The sequence below is a fragment of the Cheilinus undulatus genome, linkage group 16 (assembly GCF_018320785.1).
Source record: "Cheilinus undulatus linkage group 16, ASM1832078v1, whole genome shotgun sequence".
Taxonomy (NCBI): domain Eukaryota; kingdom Metazoa; phylum Chordata; class Actinopteri; order Labriformes; family Labridae; genus Cheilinus; species Cheilinus undulatus.
Genome location: NC_054880.1, coordinates 26,730,363 through 26,752,744, shown reverse-complemented (window position 1 = coordinate 26,752,744; position 22,382 = coordinate 26,730,363). Strand labels below are relative to the sequence as shown.

General features: G+C 41.7%; 1 protein-coding gene and 1 long non-coding RNA gene across 3 annotated transcripts; one reads left to right on the top strand and one right to left on the bottom strand.

The window, feature by feature from the left end:
* Window positions 1-572: 572 nt before the first annotated feature.
* On the bottom strand, window positions 573-20,507 carry ngly1 (N-glycanase 1). Of its 2 annotated transcripts, XM_041809279.1 has the most exons (13): window positions 20,323-20,507; window positions 19,364-19,478; window positions 19,034-19,255; window positions 10,827-10,989; window positions 10,516-10,735; window positions 9,411-9,532; window positions 8,760-8,905; window positions 8,493-8,603; window positions 7,603-7,788; window positions 5,519-5,704; window positions 3,861-4,038; window positions 3,568-3,758; window positions 573-1,809 (listed from the first exon to the last, which is right to left on the bottom strand). In XM_041809279.1, exons 1-12 carry the CDS (start codon window positions 20,421-20,423, stop codon window positions 3,583-3,585), a joined length of 1,926 nt encoding a protein of 641 aa, XP_041665213.1. In that variant the 5' UTR covers window positions 20,424-20,507; the 3' UTR covers window positions 573-1,809; window positions 3,568-3,582. The 2 variants fall into 2 exon arrangements, with proteins under 2 accessions (XP_041665213.1, XP_041665212.1); XM_041809278.1 differs by lacking the exon at window positions 573-1,809 and having other exon boundaries at window positions 3,046-3,758.
* Window positions 11,571-22,034, top strand: LOC121524090. Its single transcript, XR_005993091.1, has 4 exons — window positions 11,571-11,743; window positions 13,121-13,174; window positions 19,018-19,243; window positions 21,815-22,034. It is a non-coding gene; the product is annotated as an uncharacterized LOC121524090 (long non-coding RNA).
* Window positions 22,035-22,382: the final 348 nt, after the last annotated feature.

The following is a 22,382-nucleotide window of genomic DNA, read 5'->3' as shown; positions in this document are numbered from 1 at the left end:
AGACCCAGGACTCACGGGAGGGATCTTGTCTAGCCACCAATGTCTCAGGATCCCCAAGGAGGAGTTGGAAAACATTGCTGCAGTGAGGAATGTCTAGGTCAACTTGCTAAGCCTGCAGCCATGGAAACCTGTCCCAGATAACAGAAGAAAATGGTTAGATGGATGTATAGGTGGGGCAAGAGACTTGAACCACAGCAGGAGGGACAGGCACACTCTTAGGGAATTTATTGGGAAATGTAACTAACTTTTGATGCTGTTTTATGCTCTTCATGCACCTTATTTAGATTCTAAATATTCATTCATCACTCATCTTTGTTATTTAAATTATCTATTGTCTGCCTCACATTTGGTGCATATCTTTACCTTTGCACTTAAAGCCCCTCAGTGATCGTTATATGTATGTTGTCTCACCTAAGTCCGTTCACAAGAGGAGAATCTTGAAATTATTGCAAACATTGGTTTGAATGAAACTACTAAAAGGAGAAAAATCACAAAAGTTAAACACCTTTACAGACACGACCACTGATGTTAAATATCCCTTTACTTATAAAGTTTATGTGGTCCTTCTTTTACTTTGTCATATTTTTTCACTTAAAATTATTACATTTAGATGTTTATATTTTTATGACATTACAATCACAACCTTTCACTTAAAGCACCCTTTCTAGTCATTTATTTTCCTTTAATACTGGATTTAAAGATGCTTGATACAGTTTCTTTTGAAACATGTCAAATTTTAGTATCATCATACTTGTTTTATAAATTTATTAGTTTTAATATTGTTAAAGGCTTGGTTCTATGCCAGAATAAACCAGCAAACTAAAATACATCTTCATAGCCCACTAATGTGTTTTCTTAATCACACACACCAATAATGGTTTTATCAATTATATCAAAATCACCAATAATTAGTTTTATTACAGACAGGAGAACAGCAGCAACCCAGCTAATAGGGACATCAACCCTGATGTGCTGTGTGGAAAACAAGTCTCTATACATCACAAATAAGAGACACAAACAGTGAAAACAATTTTTACAAAAACTATGGCTTTATGGGTAATTTTATATTGGTGTGCTACCGACTGCATGTGTCATAACTTAGGCTGTTTGCTCTTGGTCAAACCACACACAAGACAACTGAGTGACAAAAATCAGTTTCCTGTTGGAGGGACAAAATCATCACGTCTTCATTTGTGTATCGTCAAGGGTTAAAAGGGATTTATGGTACTTGTTACTTCAGTCCTATTTTTATATCAACTGAATATATAGTAGGCTTTAGTGTTTGTCTTGTGCAGTGGTTCTTAAGGGAAGACTAAGGTCTGTTGCAGAGCTTTTTCAAAGTTGGTCAAAATTGTGTAGGTGGAATGTACAGAAGCCTTGAGTGGACATTATTCTAAACGTTTTATCTTACTCCATCTCACTGGGATAAAATAAGTAAAGAGTGGTTTACCTGTGCCCTGATCTGATCCCAAAGTCCGGTTCATTTAACTGTGAACACAAGACACCACCAGACTTGGGTATGCTTAAAGAGGTAATCTCAGGCATGATTCATGTGGGATCAAGCAGGGTCAAGCCCAGGGTACTCGTCTGCAAGCAGAGTTGAAAAGTCTAAACGTCTCCCTTTTCTTCAGAAACCACCAGCATGGGCCCATTTCAGCTTTTGAGCTGCACCGTAGATGTGGATGTAAGATGAATGTCATTATAAGCCTCTAAAAATGTGGGAAAACCAGGTAGCAGGACAGACTCCATTGTCCACATGGACAATACACTTGTGTTGCCATCGTTGCTCCTTATTTCTTCTTACTGGATCTGTAAACCACAGGGAGCAATCAAGTTTGGGCATGGTAACAGTCACGTGTAATATTAACTGCATCGTGTGTGTAAACAAAGGTGGGTTTCCTCTGTAGCAAGTGATACTCTCAAGAAGAGATCAACCAAAATACTCATTACTACATGAAAATGAAGTAAAATAAAATGCATACACGTTCTATCAGGGCTTCTGTAGATGGACTAGTTGAGAACCACTGGTCTAAAAGAAATCATCTATATTTTCACATGACAAGCTCTAATTGTTATTTTAAGCATGTGAGAGCTTCACAGACAGAATCACTGCAGTTTAGGGGTGTAACGGTATACAGAAGTCACAGTTTGGTTGAGTTCATACCTCATGGTTCATACCATACCATAATGATTCATGATAACATATTGTTACAACCCTCTACAGCAGGGGTCATCAAGTACATTTGCACAAGGGCCAGATTTAGTCTCGATAGAAACTCTGGGGGCCGGACTTTCAAATACACAAAACTTAAATAAACATTCTGGTTTGGCTGACATACTATTGTAGTAGTACTTGTATTTTTTTTCAAAATGCAGGACATTTTTAGACATTACCAGTGAGATCTATCCCTATTATCTATAATGCAGCAGGCCACAAAGAGACAGGGCTGACAACAGAACTGGCTGGGCCCCTGAAAATCCTAGGGAATGGGCACTCCATAATTGTGATTTAGTACTAGTATTTACTCATTTTAACCCCTTTTTGCATCTTTAACCCAATTTTTGCCATTTCTTAACCCCTTTTAAACCACTTTTCCTGCATGTTTTATCCCCTTTGTGCCACTATTATCCATTTTTGCCACTTTACTTCTATTTTTGTTAGTTTTTAACACCTTTTCATTACATTTCTTCAACAATAGTTGCAACTTTTAACCAATTTTTGACACTTTTCCTCCATTTTTGCAACTTTCCTGCCTATAATTACCTTTGTGTGCCAATCTTGAACACCTTTTCACTAATTTTCCAGGCTATTTTTGCTGTATTTTTACCACTTTAACCCATTTTTGATACTTCTTGCCCTTTTTTAGCTTCCTTTACCATTTTTTGCCATTCTTTAACCCATTTCTTTATTTTTTTGAACCATTTTTGTCATTAGTAACCAATATATGATGCTCTTTGCCCCTTTTCCTCTTTAACCAATTTTTCCCACATTTTAACCTCTTTTCACCACTTTATCTGGTCATTTTTGCAGTACTTCTGCCAACCTTAACCCTATTTTAAAATATCTACTAATTATGACAGTAAATTTCAGTAAAACAGATCAAATGTTAAGTCATTCTCACACTATTTCAATATTTAACAGCAGCTGACATTTAAAGCCAAAGCATACTACTAAAACCTGAGAATTTTCTTTTCCTCCTTTTTTAAATTTGATGATCTTTCAGGGGCCGGACAGGAAGCTTTGAGGGACCTGATATGGCCCCCGAGCCGCCAGTTGATGATCAGTGCTCTACAGGCATGGATGTCTGCTTTCAAGTATAAGATTGTATTCTGAGACCAGAAACTGACAGTGAAGTGTTTTAAAACCTACCAGACCCCCTTAAAAATTGTGCCCACCAATGCCTCCACAAGTTTTGTGTTCTATAAGGGTAGATCCAATATTACCTTAAAAATCCCCTTAACTCACACTGGTTTAAATATTGCACTGATTTGTCACCAAACAAAATCATCATCCAAACCCCAAGATCTTCTACAAAAGACAAAATAATAAGTGGGTCCGTATTCTACCAAGTAAAACATGTGTTAAGCATCTTCTAAGTGGACAAGGATTTCAAATGAAGCCTCCTCCATCTCCTTCAGGCTCTGTCTGAAGATCTGAGCATGCTGCCATGATGCATCCCCATCTCCACCGCTGAGTTCAGCCACGATAACAAACTCTGAGGAGCCAGAGAGACTCTGGAACGACTGCATCTTCCCATCTGAAGAGTCAAAAACAGAGAAGGAAATGGTAAGAAATAATTAGGCCATGTCCTACAAACACACGTGGGGTACTTTATCTGATATTTGTCACATAACCCTACCTCCAGTGAACTCTGTCGTCACCAAGCCTGCCTTTAAGTGCCAGCAGACTTTACCAGAGTGAAATGTCTGGCTGCTTGCCATGACTGAGATGGACTTTATCTTCATTCCCACTGGAGTAGAGTCAAACTTCCAGCTGATTTTTCCCTCTGAGGAACCTTCTGTTCGAGCTATGTAGGCCTAAGGAAAGAAGTACAATGATGCTTATTGCTGCTAATGAGTCTTCAGGATGTAAAAAAACAGACCATTATCAAGCTTTGTCATTACTTAACAGGTCTTCGTAAGTCCAATTCTGCCTTATATCACGCTTTCAGTTAGATTCTTCTTAGTTCACATTTAAATTTTTCAAAATAAACACAGGTTGGCTTGCACTGGATGAGCTTTGAAACTGAACCTAAACTACAGGAAGCATTTTATTAGATCAGTGCTTCCAAAAGTGTGGGCAGCAGCCCCCTAGTGGGCCCTGGAGGTACTGCAGGTGGCTGTGAGATATTCATTTACCGTAAATGAAAACCATAAATATAATTTAAAAAATTTAAACCATGTTTTAAATTGTACTAGATAATTTGTTCATTCTTATAAAGTCCCAGATCTAGCAAAACACAACCAGAGGATTAAACTTCCATGGCACCTTTATTATTGAAGGAGAACTAGTGTCATAGTTAGAATGGACATAGATTAACTAATGCTTTTAATATCTAAGATACTGTGTAATAATAATGTATTGATAACGTATCAATACATTTGGAGACATTAATATCACTAGGACAGAGGATGCAGAGTCGCAAAGTACATTTAGAGATTAATATTAAAAGAGAATATAAACTGTAGGCGACTTTGCAGATGTCTAAACAAAACCTAATTAATTTTGGCATGCGCAATGTACTTTATAACACCATGAATGCTTTCCAAGGAACATTAAAGCCTGACTTAATCAAAGATGCATATTAAGATCAACATTATGCAGTACACCGGAGGTTCCCAAACATTTCACAGCCCGTACCCCTTCAGACATTTGACCTCCAGCCATGTACCCCCTACTCTCACGCACTTAGAGCAGCTAGAAAAAGAAATGTGTCTGTAAGCCTGCCGCCACCCCCACCTCCCACATTAAGCATGCATAACATTCAAATAAAATCTCTTAAAGTGAATTATTTCTCACAAAATAAATTTATTTACCAGCATTTTCAGTAAGCAACACCAGTTCACTTCTGAAAAAAGAAATTTACATTTCTAGAACGTATTCAGTTATGAACTTGAAACTGTTAAGTACAAACTCACCACAGCTTAAATAAGAAGGGTGTCTGACTGAACATATGTTACTATAAATTTTTGGCAACGTGCGCAGGCACCTCAGACTGTAGGCCTATGTCTATTCATACGCCAGTTTCAAAATGTAATCAGGCTGTTTTCAAATTGTGTTTTTATTTTTATTGTTACGCATACCCCCTACGTCACTTTGTGTACCCCTGGGGTACGAGGACCCAAGTTTGGGAATCAATGCAATACACTGACTTATATTAATTACTTCATTTTAAAGATCTCCTTGTTTTGGAACCCAGGATGTAAAACTATGTTTACTAAGCAATTAAATACTGAAAAACCCTTTTCAGACAGAAAAAAATTATGGACAAGTTAATGAACCAAAAACAAACCATACCATCTGCCAGTCGTTCTCCAGTTTTCTGAACACAGATTCCTTCCTCCAGACACACTGATCCCAGCTCTGAATGAGCTCACTGTTGTTGGACAGTCTACAGTACTGGTCTTTGGAGGCACTGTAGCGCACATGCAGCAACCGGCTGCTCTGTTCTTTCTCAGTGGGAGTAAACACAAAACCTGCAGCCTGAAAGCAACAAACAGAAACACACAGTTAGTGTACAGTGATGTAAAATAGGTTCAGTTCCATTTCTAACTTTTACTCCTACCCTGGAAACAGAGTTAAAAGGTGGGATGGTGAAATCCTCCCTCACAAAATAGGACTACACTCATGTCTGAGATTGGAGAATCGGAATCGGAAAAATCGGAGGGTCGCCGGTTCAGGTCAGACCATATCTGGACTTTGGCCTGGTAGCTGGAGAGGTGCCAGGTTAATCCCTGAGCACTGCCCAAGTGCCCTTGAGCAAGGCACTGAACCCCAAACAGCTCACGACAGCGCTCCAACGAGGGCAGCAAGGCCATCACTCTGACATCTCTCCATTGGTGCATGTCCATGTGGATCCTGTTAGTGCATGTTTGTTTGCATATATTTCAGCCTATGTGTGTGTAGCACGTATAACAATAGAGTGTAAACTGTAAATTTCCCTTCGGGGATTAATAAAGTATGTCTTAACTTGACCTTACTTAACTTAGATATGTCATCAGCAGTTGTTGGTAGCATTTATGTAAACAAATGCAATGACAATATCTAACACTTCTACTACAAGGGTTTTTCAAATGCTTGTTTGAAATCAAGGACCAAAATGCACTGAAACAGTATTAAATAAAGATAATTTGCAAGGCACTGTGGTTCCCATAATACTTGCTTCGGAGTGTACCTCTGGAAAATCTAAGCTTGAAGATCCATATAGACCTAGTGTTTTATCCTAACCTTCCATTTCAAGAAGAATCAGGACACCTCACCCCTAATATGGAAAATGTAGAGTGCAGAGACTAGGCCCAGTTGCCCCATACCATGCCAAGTCACCTGCTGGCCTGCACTCAAGGCCCAAGTACCATTACTTCTTGTACATGTCACCTAAAACATGACTGGATTTGGCTTTTATACAAAACAGTACATATCAAACATACCTTTTGGCTAATCCTTCAATGATTTGAGTACATATTGCACTCTCATTTACAAATATTCATTCTTATTCAAGTATTTCTATTTAGCTCACTACTTCTATGTTTTCTTATCTTATTTTTTAATAACACAAGTTTTTTTCTCATGAATGTTATTTCCTTTTATTTTCAAGCACACCGAGTCTTTGCTTGTCATATCAAATGTGCCATTCAGATAAAATTCACCTGACTCAATTATATGTCAGGTCCATGCTGCTTGGCTGTGCTTGTGCATGAGCAACCATACAGTGCCAAAGCTTAAGTCTTCCATCCATACAAGGGCTAAGGAAATGTATAGTAATTGAGCGTAGTACGGAGCACTCACAGGAGTCAAAGAAAACTCTGTGCCTACTGTTAGAGCACTCAGTTCAGTTCTAGAGCATGTCACTTTGCCTATAGGCATCCATCATTAGCAAAAACCTGTGCTGAATCTAAGCAAAGGGGCTGCTGCAAGGAAAATTGCCTTAAACAGAAAGAAACTTCAAGCAGAACTGCACTCATGCTGTAAAGTCATATGCTGAAAGTGTCATTAGACATGTTATAATGAGCTGAAGTTTCCCATACACAGGCAGAACCATGGAAGAAAATGGGGCACATAACCCAAGCAACTGTTTGCAATTTAATAAGGTACAAAGAACTAACATTTGTGTGTGTACAGCATCTTTGTCAGAGTCAAAACCAGCAGTGTGTTAAAGGTCCTCTGAACCTTATTAAAATGCAAAAAGTGACTTGTGTGCTCCAGTTTCATCCTCAGATCTGCCTGAATTAAAGAGTCCCCTGAATCTTTTAAATGTTTCTGGTCCTCTAAGAGCACCAACCTCCACCTGTGGAGGGCCTAAAGTGAGAGATACCTGTCAAAATGCTCATCCTTTGATGAATAACACTGTTGCATAGGCTCTTTAATGATGCAATATACTATACCTGTGCAGAGGTTGCTGTATCAGGACCTCTGGTCTCCCCTCGTGCTAACCTCCAGGCCAGAGATCCAGAGTTACGACCCCCCAGCTCTCCTGATTTTGGTTTCTTTGGGGAAATAAACTCAACGAGCTCGACTAGAAGCCTCTCTGTCAGGACTTTCTTCCTGTCTGGACCCAGGAACTGCTGTCTCTGCAGTATCAAGGCAGAAAAAAGTTGTTAAAGGAGACATATTATGCAAAAAACACTTTTTCAGGCTTTTCTAACAAAAATATGTGCTCCTGGCCTGTCCACTATTCCCCTCAAATACCAGAAAAATCCATTCCCTTCCACCCTCTCTTTCTCCACCTTTCAGAAAATGTCTGCTACAACAAGCCGTTCTCATATTTTACCCTCATGATGTCATATGGCGAGTAAGCACCCACCCCCAGAATTGATTGGCCCTCCCTGCTTGGAAGAAAATTCCACCCTCCTCTGCTGATCTTCAACTCAGCTGCCAGCTGAGATGCTGAGTGAGTTACCCTGCTGACTTTGATCTAGGAGACTGATGGTTTAAATCCCAGTCAGGTCCTAAACTTTGGATAAAAGTGTCTGTAACACTGTAACATAAGGAGTGTCACATCCATTTCATTAGAGGGGTGTGGTCAGGGGTGGAGTCAGATAGCTCATTGACATTTAAAGCTACAGACACAGAAACGGCTCGTTCTGAGAAGGGCTGAAACAGGGGTTTTAGACATGAAAAAATCCAATAATGGAGTGTTTTTTCAGCAACAAAATTCACAGGCGGGTTTTGGGGACCTCTGAGAACAATATAAACTTGTCTTAAAAAAGTAAAATATGTGACCTTTAAACTTCAGTCGTTTAGGTATGGTACATGCAGGTTTTACAAGACTTACAGAGGCATTCAGTCCATTAATGGTGTGTAGCAGCCAGGCCTCCTGAACCCTGGTCCTCCTTGTCAACACCTCTGGATGTTTGCAGGAATACCTCCAGGTCACATCAACAACCTAAAATACACACACAAATACAACAATGAAAACACATGATTTCCTGTTTTTAATTACAAAACATGGCAGGCAAACTCCTGAGACTACTATAGGTTTTAACAGGCAATGATAAAAGTACTTGTCACAGTAATAATATGCAGTATCTAATTGTCGGACCTGGTCCTTAGAGAAAGCCAGAATGTAGGCAAGTTTCTTCCCCCAGCCGACCTCATACAGCAGAGGTTTATCACAGGCATTCTCACAGGGGTCACAGTGAAGCCAGCGGCGCTGAGAGGGTGAGTAAATCTCTGTCCACACGTGGTCTGAAACAACAAACAGAAGCCCTATTCACAATTGCACACAACTCCTGAAAATGTCCTAAATTTACATGTGTGAACTGCATGTGTGAATGCCAGCAGCAGAGGTTTTCGTTCCGCTCCCCTGCAAGCCCCCTTGGATTTGTCCCCTCCTCCCCCTGACAGGCACATTGCAGGACAAATTCCTGCTGTCAGGGATGAGTGTGAACAAGGAAGTCAGGAATTTTTTTGGTTGTATGTGTGAAAATGGCTTCTCAAAACAATTTTTCACCCTGAAATTTCCCTGCTAGCCCCCTATACAGCCTTTTCACAATTCAACCATGAAAGTTACAGGGTAATCTACCCAGAAAATGTACAGTGCATTCACACAGAATTCTGTTATGTTTCCTTGAAAAATGCAAGGTGTTAAATTATTATAAAACTATAAAAATGCAGCTCTATGATATTTTCTCTGCAGGATAGAGAATCATATTAGCATATAAAGAGTCATATCTCTTGTTAATGTACACACCTGTGCTGTCCCAAACATATCTGGCCTCGAGGCCCATGGCTCTGCAGCACAGTGTGAAACAGTTAGCCCATTCTCCACAGCGCCCCCTCCTAGTTTCAAGCAGCTTCTCAGGATTGTTGTACCTGAAATGAACATTATAAAAAAACACGCAATATGAATACTAATGAATACATCCCACTATGATCCAAAGCTAGATCCAGAGGGACAACTGGACTGTTCTTGAAAACACCGCCTCTCCTTCACTCTCTTATTAAAAGTCCACTATAACTACAAATCAGTAAGACCCATCAAGATTATAAAAAAGAAGTGATTTTTTTTATAATCAAACTTAAAGTGCTTTGAAAAATAAATGATTCGCTAAACAGTAGCCATAATCTGCTATTTTTGTCTTTAATAGCAGCGTGCTACACTTGCATGTTCATTAACATATTAAAAAATCGGCTGTTAAACAGCTGTTTCAATATTGCTAGTTTTTCAGAAGTCCCTGTAAAAAAGCCAGTGGAATATGAGATAAAGAAAGGAAAAAGCAGTAACTTCTTAAGTTAGAGGCTTGGCAAAATTCATGGAATAGATCTGCTGTGCCATCTCTCTATAAATTTAGTTTTTTTTACTTCTGCTCAGAAGTTGTATATTGTGCTCTCAATTTGCAATACGATGACTGTTGTGATCACTTGTCTTTGACTGTGAAGCACATTGTGTTATCCTGTGTATGAAATGTGCTATATAAATAAAGTTTGATATGATATATACACGTGAGATGACCAGAGTCACAGTTTGAGGACGGATAAAGGTATAACAGATGCAGGGGTAAAACTGGAATATGTGTCCCATGTGACTTAGAATAAACTCAGAATCCCCCAGAAGGAGCTGAAAAACATAGCTAGATAGAGGGAAGTCTAGGATGACTTGCTTAGTCTGCTTACACCGTGACCCCACCTTGCACAAGTGGAAGAAAATGAATGGATTAATGTTATTGTAAAGGTTTTACAATACCACAACCCTACTCTGAAATAAAGTTGCCGATTTAACTGTATTTTTATACATTTTGGCTCCTAATAACAGTCCTGAACATCTTCACTGCAGCTTAAATGTCACAAACTCAGACCTGGGGAATCTGGTGGAGAGTCGGCAGCTCTCACAGTGGTGGTTCTCCACCCGCTGGGCACCCCATCGGATGTCATCTGGGGTTGCACTGAGCATGCCGGAGTTCTGGGTGGGGCCTCCACAGCGGCTGCATGGCAGAGAGTCCACCCAGGAGAAAAAGTTGTTTTTGAACCAGCTGAGCAACTCCAGCACCAAAATGTCCTCCATGCCAAGTTTACAATCTAGAAACAAGAACACAGAAAGGTAGCTCTGTAATTAATTAATTCATATGAATGCCCCTTACAAAGAAGCCAGATAAATGACTGGTTCTACCTGGATCAGCTTCTTTCGCTTCCTTCAGCCTGTGTTCAGCAGTGGAGGATATCTGCTGATGAGGGATGCAGCTGCGCGCTTTCTGCTGCAGTTCAACATTTTCATAAAGCATCACATGCTGGAAGTTTGACTGCAGAGTCACAAAGAAGCTCATACTGCTCTCCTGAAGGACAAAAATGTCATTAGAGTTACAAAAAAGCCAGGAATGAGGAAAAGTAGTTGTAGTAGAAGCCATGAATGAAAGCATCTGAAATCAATTTTAGGGTTTTAAAATTCATAATCATAACACCAATATAAAAATGCCCCTTTAAGACATACTGAACACAACAAAGACGATAGTCAGGGATAAGTTAACACCTCTGATACTATTCCAAGGCAGAGCAGTTGGGACATGATTAAGTGATCTAATATAGAATGAGAAAATTATAAAAGTTAGCTCAGTAAAAAGAAAAATTGCATAAAGACCCCCTCCTCAAAATATTCAAATATTTGCAAAGAGTGAATTTCATTTTATTACTGCCATATTAAAAGAAGTCACCCCAGTTGCTTTTCATTACATATCAATCAAACAACAGTAACAGAAGTAAAAATAAGCTAAATGTCTGAAGTTCTGGCAAATGCAAAATTTTTTGTGGTAGATGACTGGTGGCAGACAGAAGACGTGATATTCACATATATAACAGAATTGTTGCTGTCAGCTCAAACGCTAAAGAGAAAGTGCAGGAAGTTGGACTAAGAGAGACGTGAGGAGGAGCCATTGAAACAACACAAATCACAGTACACGGAAATGGAGAGGTTCCCTTTTTTGGATGTCAGTGTGACTCTGTCCGCAAGAGAAGAGCTCACTGGAGGAAAAGACCAAACAGAAAAACTTCATGTCGTGAGCCTGTTAAGCACCACTAAAAGAAACTTTGAAGGTAAGTAACTACCTTCTGCAGAGTGCTGAGGGGCAACCTCAGATCAAAAGAAACAACATTAGTTTAACCACAGAGAAAAAGGAACTTTCTCAAGATAGAAAATTAAATGAAATAGCTTCAGGGAAAAGTAAAAAAAAAAAAAAAAATTAAAAAGAAAAAGAAATGTTTGATATCAGAAGGCACAGATTACTTTTGATTTGTCCACTGAGTTGTCTGTGAGTTTTTTAAAGTAAAATGTTACATCCAAAGGAGAAGTGGTGGGTATATTTTACATCACTGTAAAAGCAGGAAGATGCTCTGGTGTGAAGTATCCAGCTAGAGCAATACAACAGAAGCTCAACTATGCTGCCCTTACAAGGACAGCAGCATTAGGCTCATATTATTTAATAATGGCGATAATTTGTTAGTTTTGGACCCATAAAGTAAAATATGTCGATTTTTTTTTCACTGAAATGTCTAATTTAATATAGAACACTGACTTCTATATCTTTTCAAAGCTAGATAAACCCTTGTTTTTCTTTTGTTTAACTCTAATGGTTCAGGCACTTTCAAGGCAGCTGAGCCTTTTGGACAGATATGACATGTTTATGATTGTTCAGAAACAAAGGTTTTTATTTCTAAGACTGCTACATAAGGAAGCATTAACTGCTACTGGAAGCTGCCATTCTGCTGCATCACATTCAGGTTTTGTACAGATGTACCAATCGTGAAAATTAGGGCTGAAACCAATACAAGGTGTTTATAAAAACAACTTAGCTGGCTGCTGGTGCCAATACTGATGTTTTCCTCATCATTTCTTCAGTTGTAACACTTTTATCATGCCAACACTTTGCTTTGTGTTTGACTATAAAAACAGATTTGAGTTTTTCCAATCTGTGACTCCTTCTTCCCTGTAAAACAAGTTGTTTTTGATTCAGCAGTTACATTTATCAGATGACAGCAGTGAATCAAAATCAGCTCTATTGGCCAAGTTTGTTTAGAAGTTTGTTTCAGTTACAGTTAAAAGATTAATCAGTGCAAATGTGCATCTATTTCGACCTCACTCAGACCGTCACCACGGTCTAACCATGGATGAATGAAGCCGTCCTTCTTCGAGACCATAATATCAACAAAGTCACGTGACTGACCTTAGGAGGCTGGCCTGAGGGCATATATTGCATCCGGGGAAGACGCCTCTTCCTCTTTGCCCTTCTCGCCTCATCTGAGACCAATAAGTTGATTCTTTCAGACCAGTAATCCGTCACATTATTGTGCAGGTGCCTGGTGTCACTGAGGATTGTGAATTGTTTGTTTATTGTGCTTAATTCATTGCGGGTGGAGTTTTAAGTTAGCTCCACAGCAGTGTTATTCACGTTCTCCTCTGTTTGTTGCATGCAGGTTCGGAAATCACACACACCTGTTGACATTTTCCCATAGCCTGTCGGCGTTTGGGTGAGTACCCCAGTTGGGTTGTTTTTTCTTTTCCATTTGTGCGTTCGCGTACACTGTGTGGTATTTCTGTCTTGAAGATAATTGTTTAGAGACGTGTTTTTCCTTGTATTGTTGCCACTCGTACGTTCACTTACAGGAGTGATGTTTATGTTGGGTTATTGTAAGAGAATGAAAAAGATTTAAGTTATTTCCCCTTGTGTTTACGTATCAAGGGATGTGATTTAAGTTACTGTTGAGTGAATTAAACAGGTAACGGTTATTCCTGACTGACATAAGTTGATTTGATAGTTTAATTGTATTGTTTATTTTCCTTTGCTTCTGTGCGTGGAAGCTGGAATTGATTTTCCCTCTCGTACGTCTGCGTGCTAAGAGTGGGTGTTTTTGTCTATATATCTTTGCGTGCCCCTAGTGCACTGTTCGCGGTGCCTGGGGCCTTTCTTCACGGCAGTCAGACAAAGTTTTGCCTTCTGCCCTTCTATAGTATGGCTCCCCAGGCCTGCCGTACATGTGGGGTCACCATGGACCCACATGATGGCCATCGTGAGTGTCCCTCTTCTTTGGGCAAAGCTCATCTCCTAGATGATGTTGAAAACCCTTGCCTGGCAGCAATTGACTTACCCCTGGAGGAGAGGGCTCGGAGGGCCAGGCTAGGGGGGCATTCCCCCAAAGCTGTAGCTCCTTTCTCCCCTATGCATAGTAGGAAAAAAGGTTGTAAACCTGACGGCCGTTCACGCAAACATCAGGGCGGGCATTCCCATGAGCATAATAAGAAGCGATCTCATGTGAGTACAACTCCTCCACCGCTTAGCCCTGCCCATCCCCCTAAAGATACGCAGGACACACAGCTGCAAATATTGGCTACCGTCCGGGCCTGACAGATAGAGTGGCCAGGATTGAGGCCAGCTCTCAGAATGCAGCCCCAGCTGAAGCAGGTCATTCTGAGGGGGTTTCCCTTGCACACCTGCCTGCATATCAGGAACCATCTGTGGTCCATCCAGATTCCATATCCCTCTATGTCCAAGGTTCCCTTGTGGAGGAAGAGGGACATCCAGACCTTATTGAGGACATGCAGGGTAACTCATCTCATCAGGAGAGGTCTGTGTCCGTAGATGACGTTATTGAAGAATCTAGTCCCTCTGATGTGGTCTCAAGGGTTCTTAGTGCTGCTAAGATTGTGGGGTTGACAACCCCAGTGGAAGCCCCAAGTCCAGCAGAGAGCGTCTGGACAGGAATTTCGCAAGCCAGACCCTCAGTGGCTATCCCGGCAGCGGGGGACTATTGTCAGATGTTGAAGCGGGCTTGGAATGTGCTTAGCAGTGCACCCCAGTTTAATGCAGGTTGCAGGAAGCTAGCTAAAGCTCGGTATCCAGCTGGGACTGGACTGGGTGATATGCCACCAGTGGAGAAGGAGATGGCCTCTCTGACTTCTCTTGGCCCAGACAGGGTGACAGCTGACCCTCACTGCCCTTGGAGGGAGTGTGATAAGACAGATCGTTTGGTTTGTAAGGCCAACAATGCTGCTGCTCGTGCAGCCCGAGCTGGAAATGCTCTTGCTATTTTGTTTGCGGCTATTAGAAGGACAGCAAACACTAATGATCAGGATACAATGAATTTAATTGATGCTGCCCTCCCCACTCACTCCCAACTTACTAGGGATGTTGGTTCAGCTATGTTGTCGGCCATGCTGACCTGCAGACAGATCTGGCTGGCTCAGACAACCTTCCCAGAGAACATTCGGAAGGAGCTGGTCAATATGCCAGTGGAAGCAGGGAGAGTGTTTCACACTGATTCACAGAGTGTGCTGGACAAAGCAGAAAAGTCTGTACGAACTACAGAGTACGTTCAGCGTGCATTTAGATGCCAGGGGGCGCCAAGGCAGCGCCCAGCAGGTCAGCGACACCCCTTTCAGTCTGCGTGGGGCCCTCAAGAGCACCACGCTCATGGCAGGCACCAGGGGTTTAGCACTCTAACCTTTGATTTGGCTGCAGGCAGGCCTCAGCAACAGCCCTTTCAGCCCAGATTCACATCAAAGGGGGCCCCCCAACAGAGATGGCCCCCCAAAGGGTCAGGGTCCAGGGGGGCTCTGCATAGGACTGGGGGGGCCGCCGCCAGGGTTCACGCCCAGCTGCGCCTGGACAGCTGGGAGGATACTGTCTCAGACCCTTGGGTTCTAGCAACAGTCACTAGAGGTTACAGACTTCAGTTTCGGCGGTGGCCCCCACCTTTTTCCAGGGTCTGTATGACAACAGTAAAGGACCCAATGCAGGCAAGCATTCTGGCCAAGGAGATCACAACACTGCTTCAAAAGGACACTATTGTAAGGGTAAGTCTGAAGAAATGGCACACTGGCTTTTATTCAACATATTTCCTGGTTCCCAAAAAGGATGGGGGGCTTTGCCCCATCCTAGACCTCAGGCACCTGAATGTTTACATGAAGGTTTTACCTTTTAAGATGCTACACACAAGGCATATCCTGGACTCAGTGGAGCCAGGGGATTGGTCAACCACTACCGATCTCAAAGACGCATATTTCCACGTCCGCATCTTTGTGGAGCATCGGCAGTTTCTCAGGTTTGCTCTTCAAGGCCAAGCCTACAAATTCAAAGTCCTCCCGTTTGGCCTCTCTCTGTCACCAAGAGTCTTCACAAGAGTGGTCGCGGCTGCCCTGCTACCACTTCAAGGGGCAGGGCTGAAGATCATGCCATATCTCGATGATTTGCTGATCTGTGCCGCTTCTCTCGAACAGGTCATGCAGGACACAGAGAGGGTCCTGACCCACATTCAGTCACTTGGCTTCAAGGTAAACTTGGAAAAGAGCAACCTAGAGCCACGACAGGAAACAGTCTTTTTGGGTTTGTGTCTGAATTCAATCACAATGAAGGCATCTCTAACCCCCCAGAGGGGGGTTGTGAGGTCCTCGGGACCCTTCGTTCATTTCGTGTAGGCAGACGCATAGAACTGGTCCATTTTCAGAGACTGCTGGGGCTGATCTCAGCAGCAGTGGTGGTTGTTCCACTAGGTCTTCTCAGGGCCCGGCCTCTCCAACGGTGGCTGAATGCCTTCAAACTATACCCACACAGGGACAGGCATGTGAAACTCCGTGTAACACAGGCGTGTTTCAGAGTTCTGAGTCCATGGCGGAGCTACAAGACACTTACAGGGAGAGTCCCCCTGGGAAACCTGCCTTCCAGGTGGACACTTGTGTCAACAGATGCTTCCTGCACAGGTTGGGAGGCAGTGTGGGAAGGCAGGATGGTGAGGTGTCTTTGGAGACCCCCTTGGGAGGAAGAACACATTAGTGTGCTGGAGCTCAGGGCTGTTCATCTGGCCCTAAGAGCCCTGTTACCTTTCATAGGTGGCAGGCACATCCTTGTGAGGACAGACAGCTCTGCAACTGTGTATCATATAAATCATCAAGGGGGTACAAAGTCTCGCCAGTGTCTCAAGGTGGCTCAGAGTCTGCTGTTCTGGGCCTTCCCATGCCTGGCCTCCCTCAAGGCGGTTCATAAACCAGGGATCCTGGGTGCGGATCTCCTCTCCAGGTCAGGGCCACTCCCAGGAGAATGGAGGTTACACCCACAAGTAGTAACAGGGTTGAGGGCTCACTTTGGTGCACCGCAGGTCGATCTCTTTGCGTCACAGGAGACGACTCATTGTCAGAAGTGGTTCTCCCTGACTTATCCAAGCAGGCCCTTGGGCCTGGATGCACTGTCATGAGTGGCCGGAGGGGTTACGGTACACTTTTCCTCCACTACCCTTGATTCCCCATGTACTGACCAGGGTCAGTCAGGGGGCTTACAGGGTTCTGTTGATAGCACCACACTGGCCAAGGAAACACTGTGCTCGGCTAAGAGGGTGGGGGAACTACATGCACTCTCTGTGAGTGATGAATGTTTAAGGTGGAAACCTGAGAATGCCGGGGTGTCTCTCTGACCAAATACGTTCTTCCTACCCAAGGTAGCGAGTCCTCAGACTGTGAACCAGGCTATTGATTTGGAGGCTTTTCATCCTGAACCAGCCTGCCAAGGGGGAATAGCTCTCCACACACTGTGCCCAGTACGGGCATTGAGGGCATATGTTGAGCAGACTCAACAGCTGAGACAGGCACATACTCAGCCGTTTGTGTGTTATGGTAGTAGGCGCTTGGGACACCCACTTTCTAAGCAGCACCTGGTTGGAACTATTTCCCAGGCCTATTCTCTTCAGGGGCTCCCCGGTCCCTGGGGGCCTTGTGGCACACTCTACACGCAGTATGGCCACCTCATTGGCAGCTCTGAGGGGGGTGGCCCTCGGTGACATATGTGCGACAGCATCATGGTGCACGCCATGTACTTTTGCCAGAGTTTACAGGGTCAAGGTGACATCTGCAGCGACAAGCTCCACGGTCCTCATGTCAGCCGCTGAACATAATGACGAGGTGGAATCATAATTTCCTCGCGACGTTGTTGCCATTATTCATCCATGGTTAGACCGTGGTGACGGTCTGAGTGAGGTCGATATAGATTGTAAGTTATGTCCATAACTATGGATCTATGAGACCGTACGATGATGTCACCATCTCTTGTTGCTCTGAACTGGCTGAGGCGTTCCAGGCAAGAGGAAGAGGCGTCTGCCCCAGATGCAATATATGCCCTCGGGCCAGCCACCTAAGGTCAGTCACTTGACTTTGTTGATATTATGGTCTCGAAGATAGGTAGAAGGATGGCTTCATTCATCCATGGTTAGACCGTAGTGACAGTCATGGTTCAGTCTCATAGATCCATAGTTATGGACATAACTTACGATAATATTATGTGGTGAGGCTATTACCACAGTGAGCTTATCAGCAAAACTGTAAACAGAGTAACTCTGTGACTGTTGAGTGGATCACAGCAACCCTGTGACTGTTGAGTGGATCACAGTAACTCTGTGACTGTTGAGTGGATCACAGTAACTCTGTGACTGTTGAGTGGATCACAGTAACTCTGTGACTGTTGAGTGGATCACAGCAACCCTGTGACTGTTGAGTGGATCAGAGTTACTCTGCGGCCGTTGAGTGGATCAGAGTTACTCTGCGGCCGTTGAGTGGATAAGAATAACTCTGTGGCTGTTGAGTGGATCAGAGCAAACTGGTTGGCTATGTACAGTATGACTATGTATAAGCAAAGGATGCGGGTATTAGTTTATGGCACACTATTTGCAGATGACTGATGTTTGTCAACAGGGCTAACATCGGCTGCTACCAATGTTAAACCAGTACATTAGTCCACCCTGAATTTTTGGTACTGTTTACATGTGATGGACTACAATTACTCCCTACTATCAGGTGCAGGTTCTGTCATCCTAAGGAGCCTACTGAAAAAAAAAAAACACCCCAAACTTAAATCAACAAAACAGTAGATACAGATTGTGGAAACTAGGGTGATGACTTTACTGATGTTTCAAATAATAAGTTTGGTAATACAGATTCTGATGTTTTCTTTGCCCAGTAAAAAATGTCTACTTTGATTCAGCAGTTCCACATAGCAGACTGCAGCATTAAACAGAATGTAAACAAGAAATTAACAGTGGCTACTATTATCTGTTTATGCCACGTTGTTTGCAGATTGCTGATGTTTGTCAACAGGGATGATGATGCCCAACACCCATGTTAAAGTGATGCACCAGTGCATCCCTACTAAACAGTAAACCATTGTTGTCATTACATGGATGAATTTCACATAAAGAGGGAGAAAAGCTGTCAAAATGGTCTTCCTGGTCTTCCCAAGGCTGACTGCAAAGCACCCAAGTAACCCTGATACATGATGAGACTGCTGAATACTTAGGATACCCCTAATCACATTTTTTTGGCCATTTAAAACAAGGGGTGGAAATCCTTACCAAGGACGATGGCTGTGCTGCAAGCGATGGGATCGGCTGGCTTGAGGCTCCAGCAGAGCTCCCTGGTGTCTGGGCTGGTGGAGAGGTCGTAGCAGCCTGAGCAGAGAGATGGACAGGCTGACCTCCACGAAGCCTCTGCTCTCTCTCTGCTGCAATCGATTCTCTGATGAGCTTCAACTGATCCACTGATGCAGACTTGGGGAACACAAGGTGGGTCTCAGCCTGGAAGACATGAAAGATTTTCACTCACAGTAAAACACATGGAACCAAATTAAAAACAATGGAATTTACTCATTATAACAGCTACAGAGTAGTTTTTATAGCAATTACCTCCTCAAATCCCATCTCAAAGAGACACTCCACGGCACCTTTGATAGGAAGCAGCTTTGTGGAGAAAGTAGGATTACCAATGCGAATGGATCTGTACTTTTCCTCATTGGGATTTCTGTTGGAACGGGATGTCAGATACGTAATCAACAGGAGGACTTATAGTTTAAACTCTATTTTTATCATATTTTGGCAAACCCAAAAATTAACGTCAAAATTACCGATGATTTTAAAATGTAACAATCTCTGTAATTTCTATTAGGGCTGAACGATTTGCAAAGATAATCTAATTGCGATTTTTGTCCCCAATATTGCGATGTGAAAATCTAATCAGTTCTTCCTTATGCCATTTCCTTAAAATTTCAAACTAAAAAATGATCACATAATCTCCTTGGCAGAGGTAAAAATGACACTTGAATGTTTGCATAATGTGCATAACATCTCTGAAAAAAAAAAAGATTTATCAAACTAGTATTTTGACACATTTCAAGTTAAAGAAATATTGCAACTTCTGCGATTAGTATATTGCAGCAGGCCATATTGCGATTTAATCTAATTTGCGATTAATGGCCCAGCCCTAAATTTTAATAATTAAACTAAAAAACATCAATACCATTTTGTGAGCTATCACCTTCACACTATCTGAATGCAAACATATGTTAGCAATGCAATGGTACCCATAATTTATACTTTCAAATGAAAAATCTTCCAATGTTAGGTATACCCAATGACACTTCCATGGGGAGATAAACGCACTGAAACAGAGTTTTGCAGAGACACCTTTATCAGCAAATACAGCATTTTTCTGGACACAGCCACAGTTCGACTGACGAACGCTTACGAACAAATTAATTAAAAAACATATGCAAACGTTCAAGATGAACTGTTACGCAACCGTGGCTTGACTAACATGTTTAACATCAAATCGCTAGCATGCTGTGACCAAACGTTCAAAACATTACCTTAAAATGTTGTCAGCGTATGTTATCAACAACTTGGATGCATCAAGAAATTCTTCATTTGAATTCTCACATAATGTTGTGACCGCTGGTGATTCGGCCATAACTGAACTTATTGGACAAATGAAAATCCTGTGACTTTAGTGTTTGATAGCTAGTGCTAATAGGGTTGTTTTGGCTGATACGTGTTTTGGGTCCTTCATTTAGCTGCCCTATAAACGCCTGAGTTTGCAGTTACGACAATAAAGCAAACAATTTCAAAACGATAAACCTAAATTTCATTACAGCGGTTCTACTAAACAGTAGGCTTGGTTTTTCAATTTAACTGGAAATGTATGAGATGTTTATTTATTTGACTTTCAAAGCTAAAAAAATATGGCATTTGTAAAAGCCGCCCAAATTGTTTTACATGCTCACTGAAGGATACGATGTATTGGTTCAAAGCGTAACCGTGTTAACTGCTGGCACGTTCTTTGTTTAATTTTCATTAAAGATAAAACGTTACGTCATGTTAAAACACAATAAGCAACAAAGCATTAGTTATGAACACTTTCCGTTTCCAACATTTGTTGTGTATTTATGACGTATTAACTTTGGCTGGGTTAGCCTGCTTGTGCGATGCGTTCGCATGTCCGCCACATTGGAAGAGGCAGATTCGCACTCTAAACAAGTACATAAAGACAAGGGGGGTGCAGTGTTTTTTCCTCAATAAAAATGCACAAACGTTCGCATTTCACCAATTTGTAGTATTGGTTTTTATTTTCATATAATGAAAGCCAGTTTTCACCACTTAAATAGGGAAAAAAAAATTGAAATTGTTAGGTATAAAAAAGGGGCAAAAATCTTAAGTGTCTTATATGCACCTGCTCTTGCGATTAGCTTCACCTGTGGCCTCCAAGTAAAGGCTACGCACTTGTCAGATTTGTGTGATGAAGTGCAGCAGTGCTCAAAATGTCAAAGCTTTGGTGCAGTGTTTTGATTTTAGGTGTGCTCGTTCAGACTCAACTTTCAAGCTGAAAATAATGTGCGTTTTTTTGGTGTCTATCTGTACATACAATAACCCGGGAGCTAAAACTATTCTTTAGAGCTAAATTATAAATGGATAATGTTGCAATTTGCGTTTAATCTAAAATGGAAAAGTGTCAACTTTATCATTACTATTACCATCATTACCCCTGTCCTCTACTGCCATTATGATAACCCCTGACAGAGAGGAATGGCGACATCTGCTGGTCATTTAAAAGGTGCTCTCTCTCTTGATAATTCTTTTTTTTTTTAAACCAATTGAAAATTAAAACATGTTAGAACTGTAACCTTTCCCACGATGGTTTTCTGTAAGTGTTGATTTGAATAATATAATTTAGGAAACTATTAATACTTAATGTACATCCCCAGGAAATCAGTAAATCCATAATATACATTCTTTAACAGGGCTCTAAAGTTGTGTCTAGGGTGTTTTAGGTATGTGTTAATAACTTTGTCTCTCTGGTTATAGGACTGTTCTGGACACTCAAGATGCTGCTGCTGTTGTGACTTCAGTGGCCAGTGCTGAGGCCTCCACAACAGCTTTAAGTGATTTAATAAAGTAATCCACAAACAGTTCAAACAGGATCCTGTGTTCTACTTAATTAGTTGTTTGATCTGTTGTTAAGCTGTTGTTGTTGCAGATGGAAAGAGACTGCAATTCTACTGTAATTTATATTGGATGTATGTTGATGAAGTCAGAATAAACTGATTGCTGCACTCAATTTGGACTCATGATTGATAGTTTATAGAAAAATCCCATAATAACACTGAAACACCAGTAGAGCCGGCTTTTAATCAATACACCTATTTTAGCAGCCTCTGCATAGATTTGGTGTCCCCTGCTGGTGTACTGGGGTAAAAGTAGTAGTTTGTCAAAAGATGGCACATTTAGTTATTTGGTTATAGTTCATTCAATTATTGTCTGTCACCTTATATTTTGATTAATAGGTTTACTTGGATGCCAAACAAGGTTGCCATGATTGAGTTAATGTACTTTATTTTGGAGGCTCTCAAAGTGAATATTGATTGCTATGATG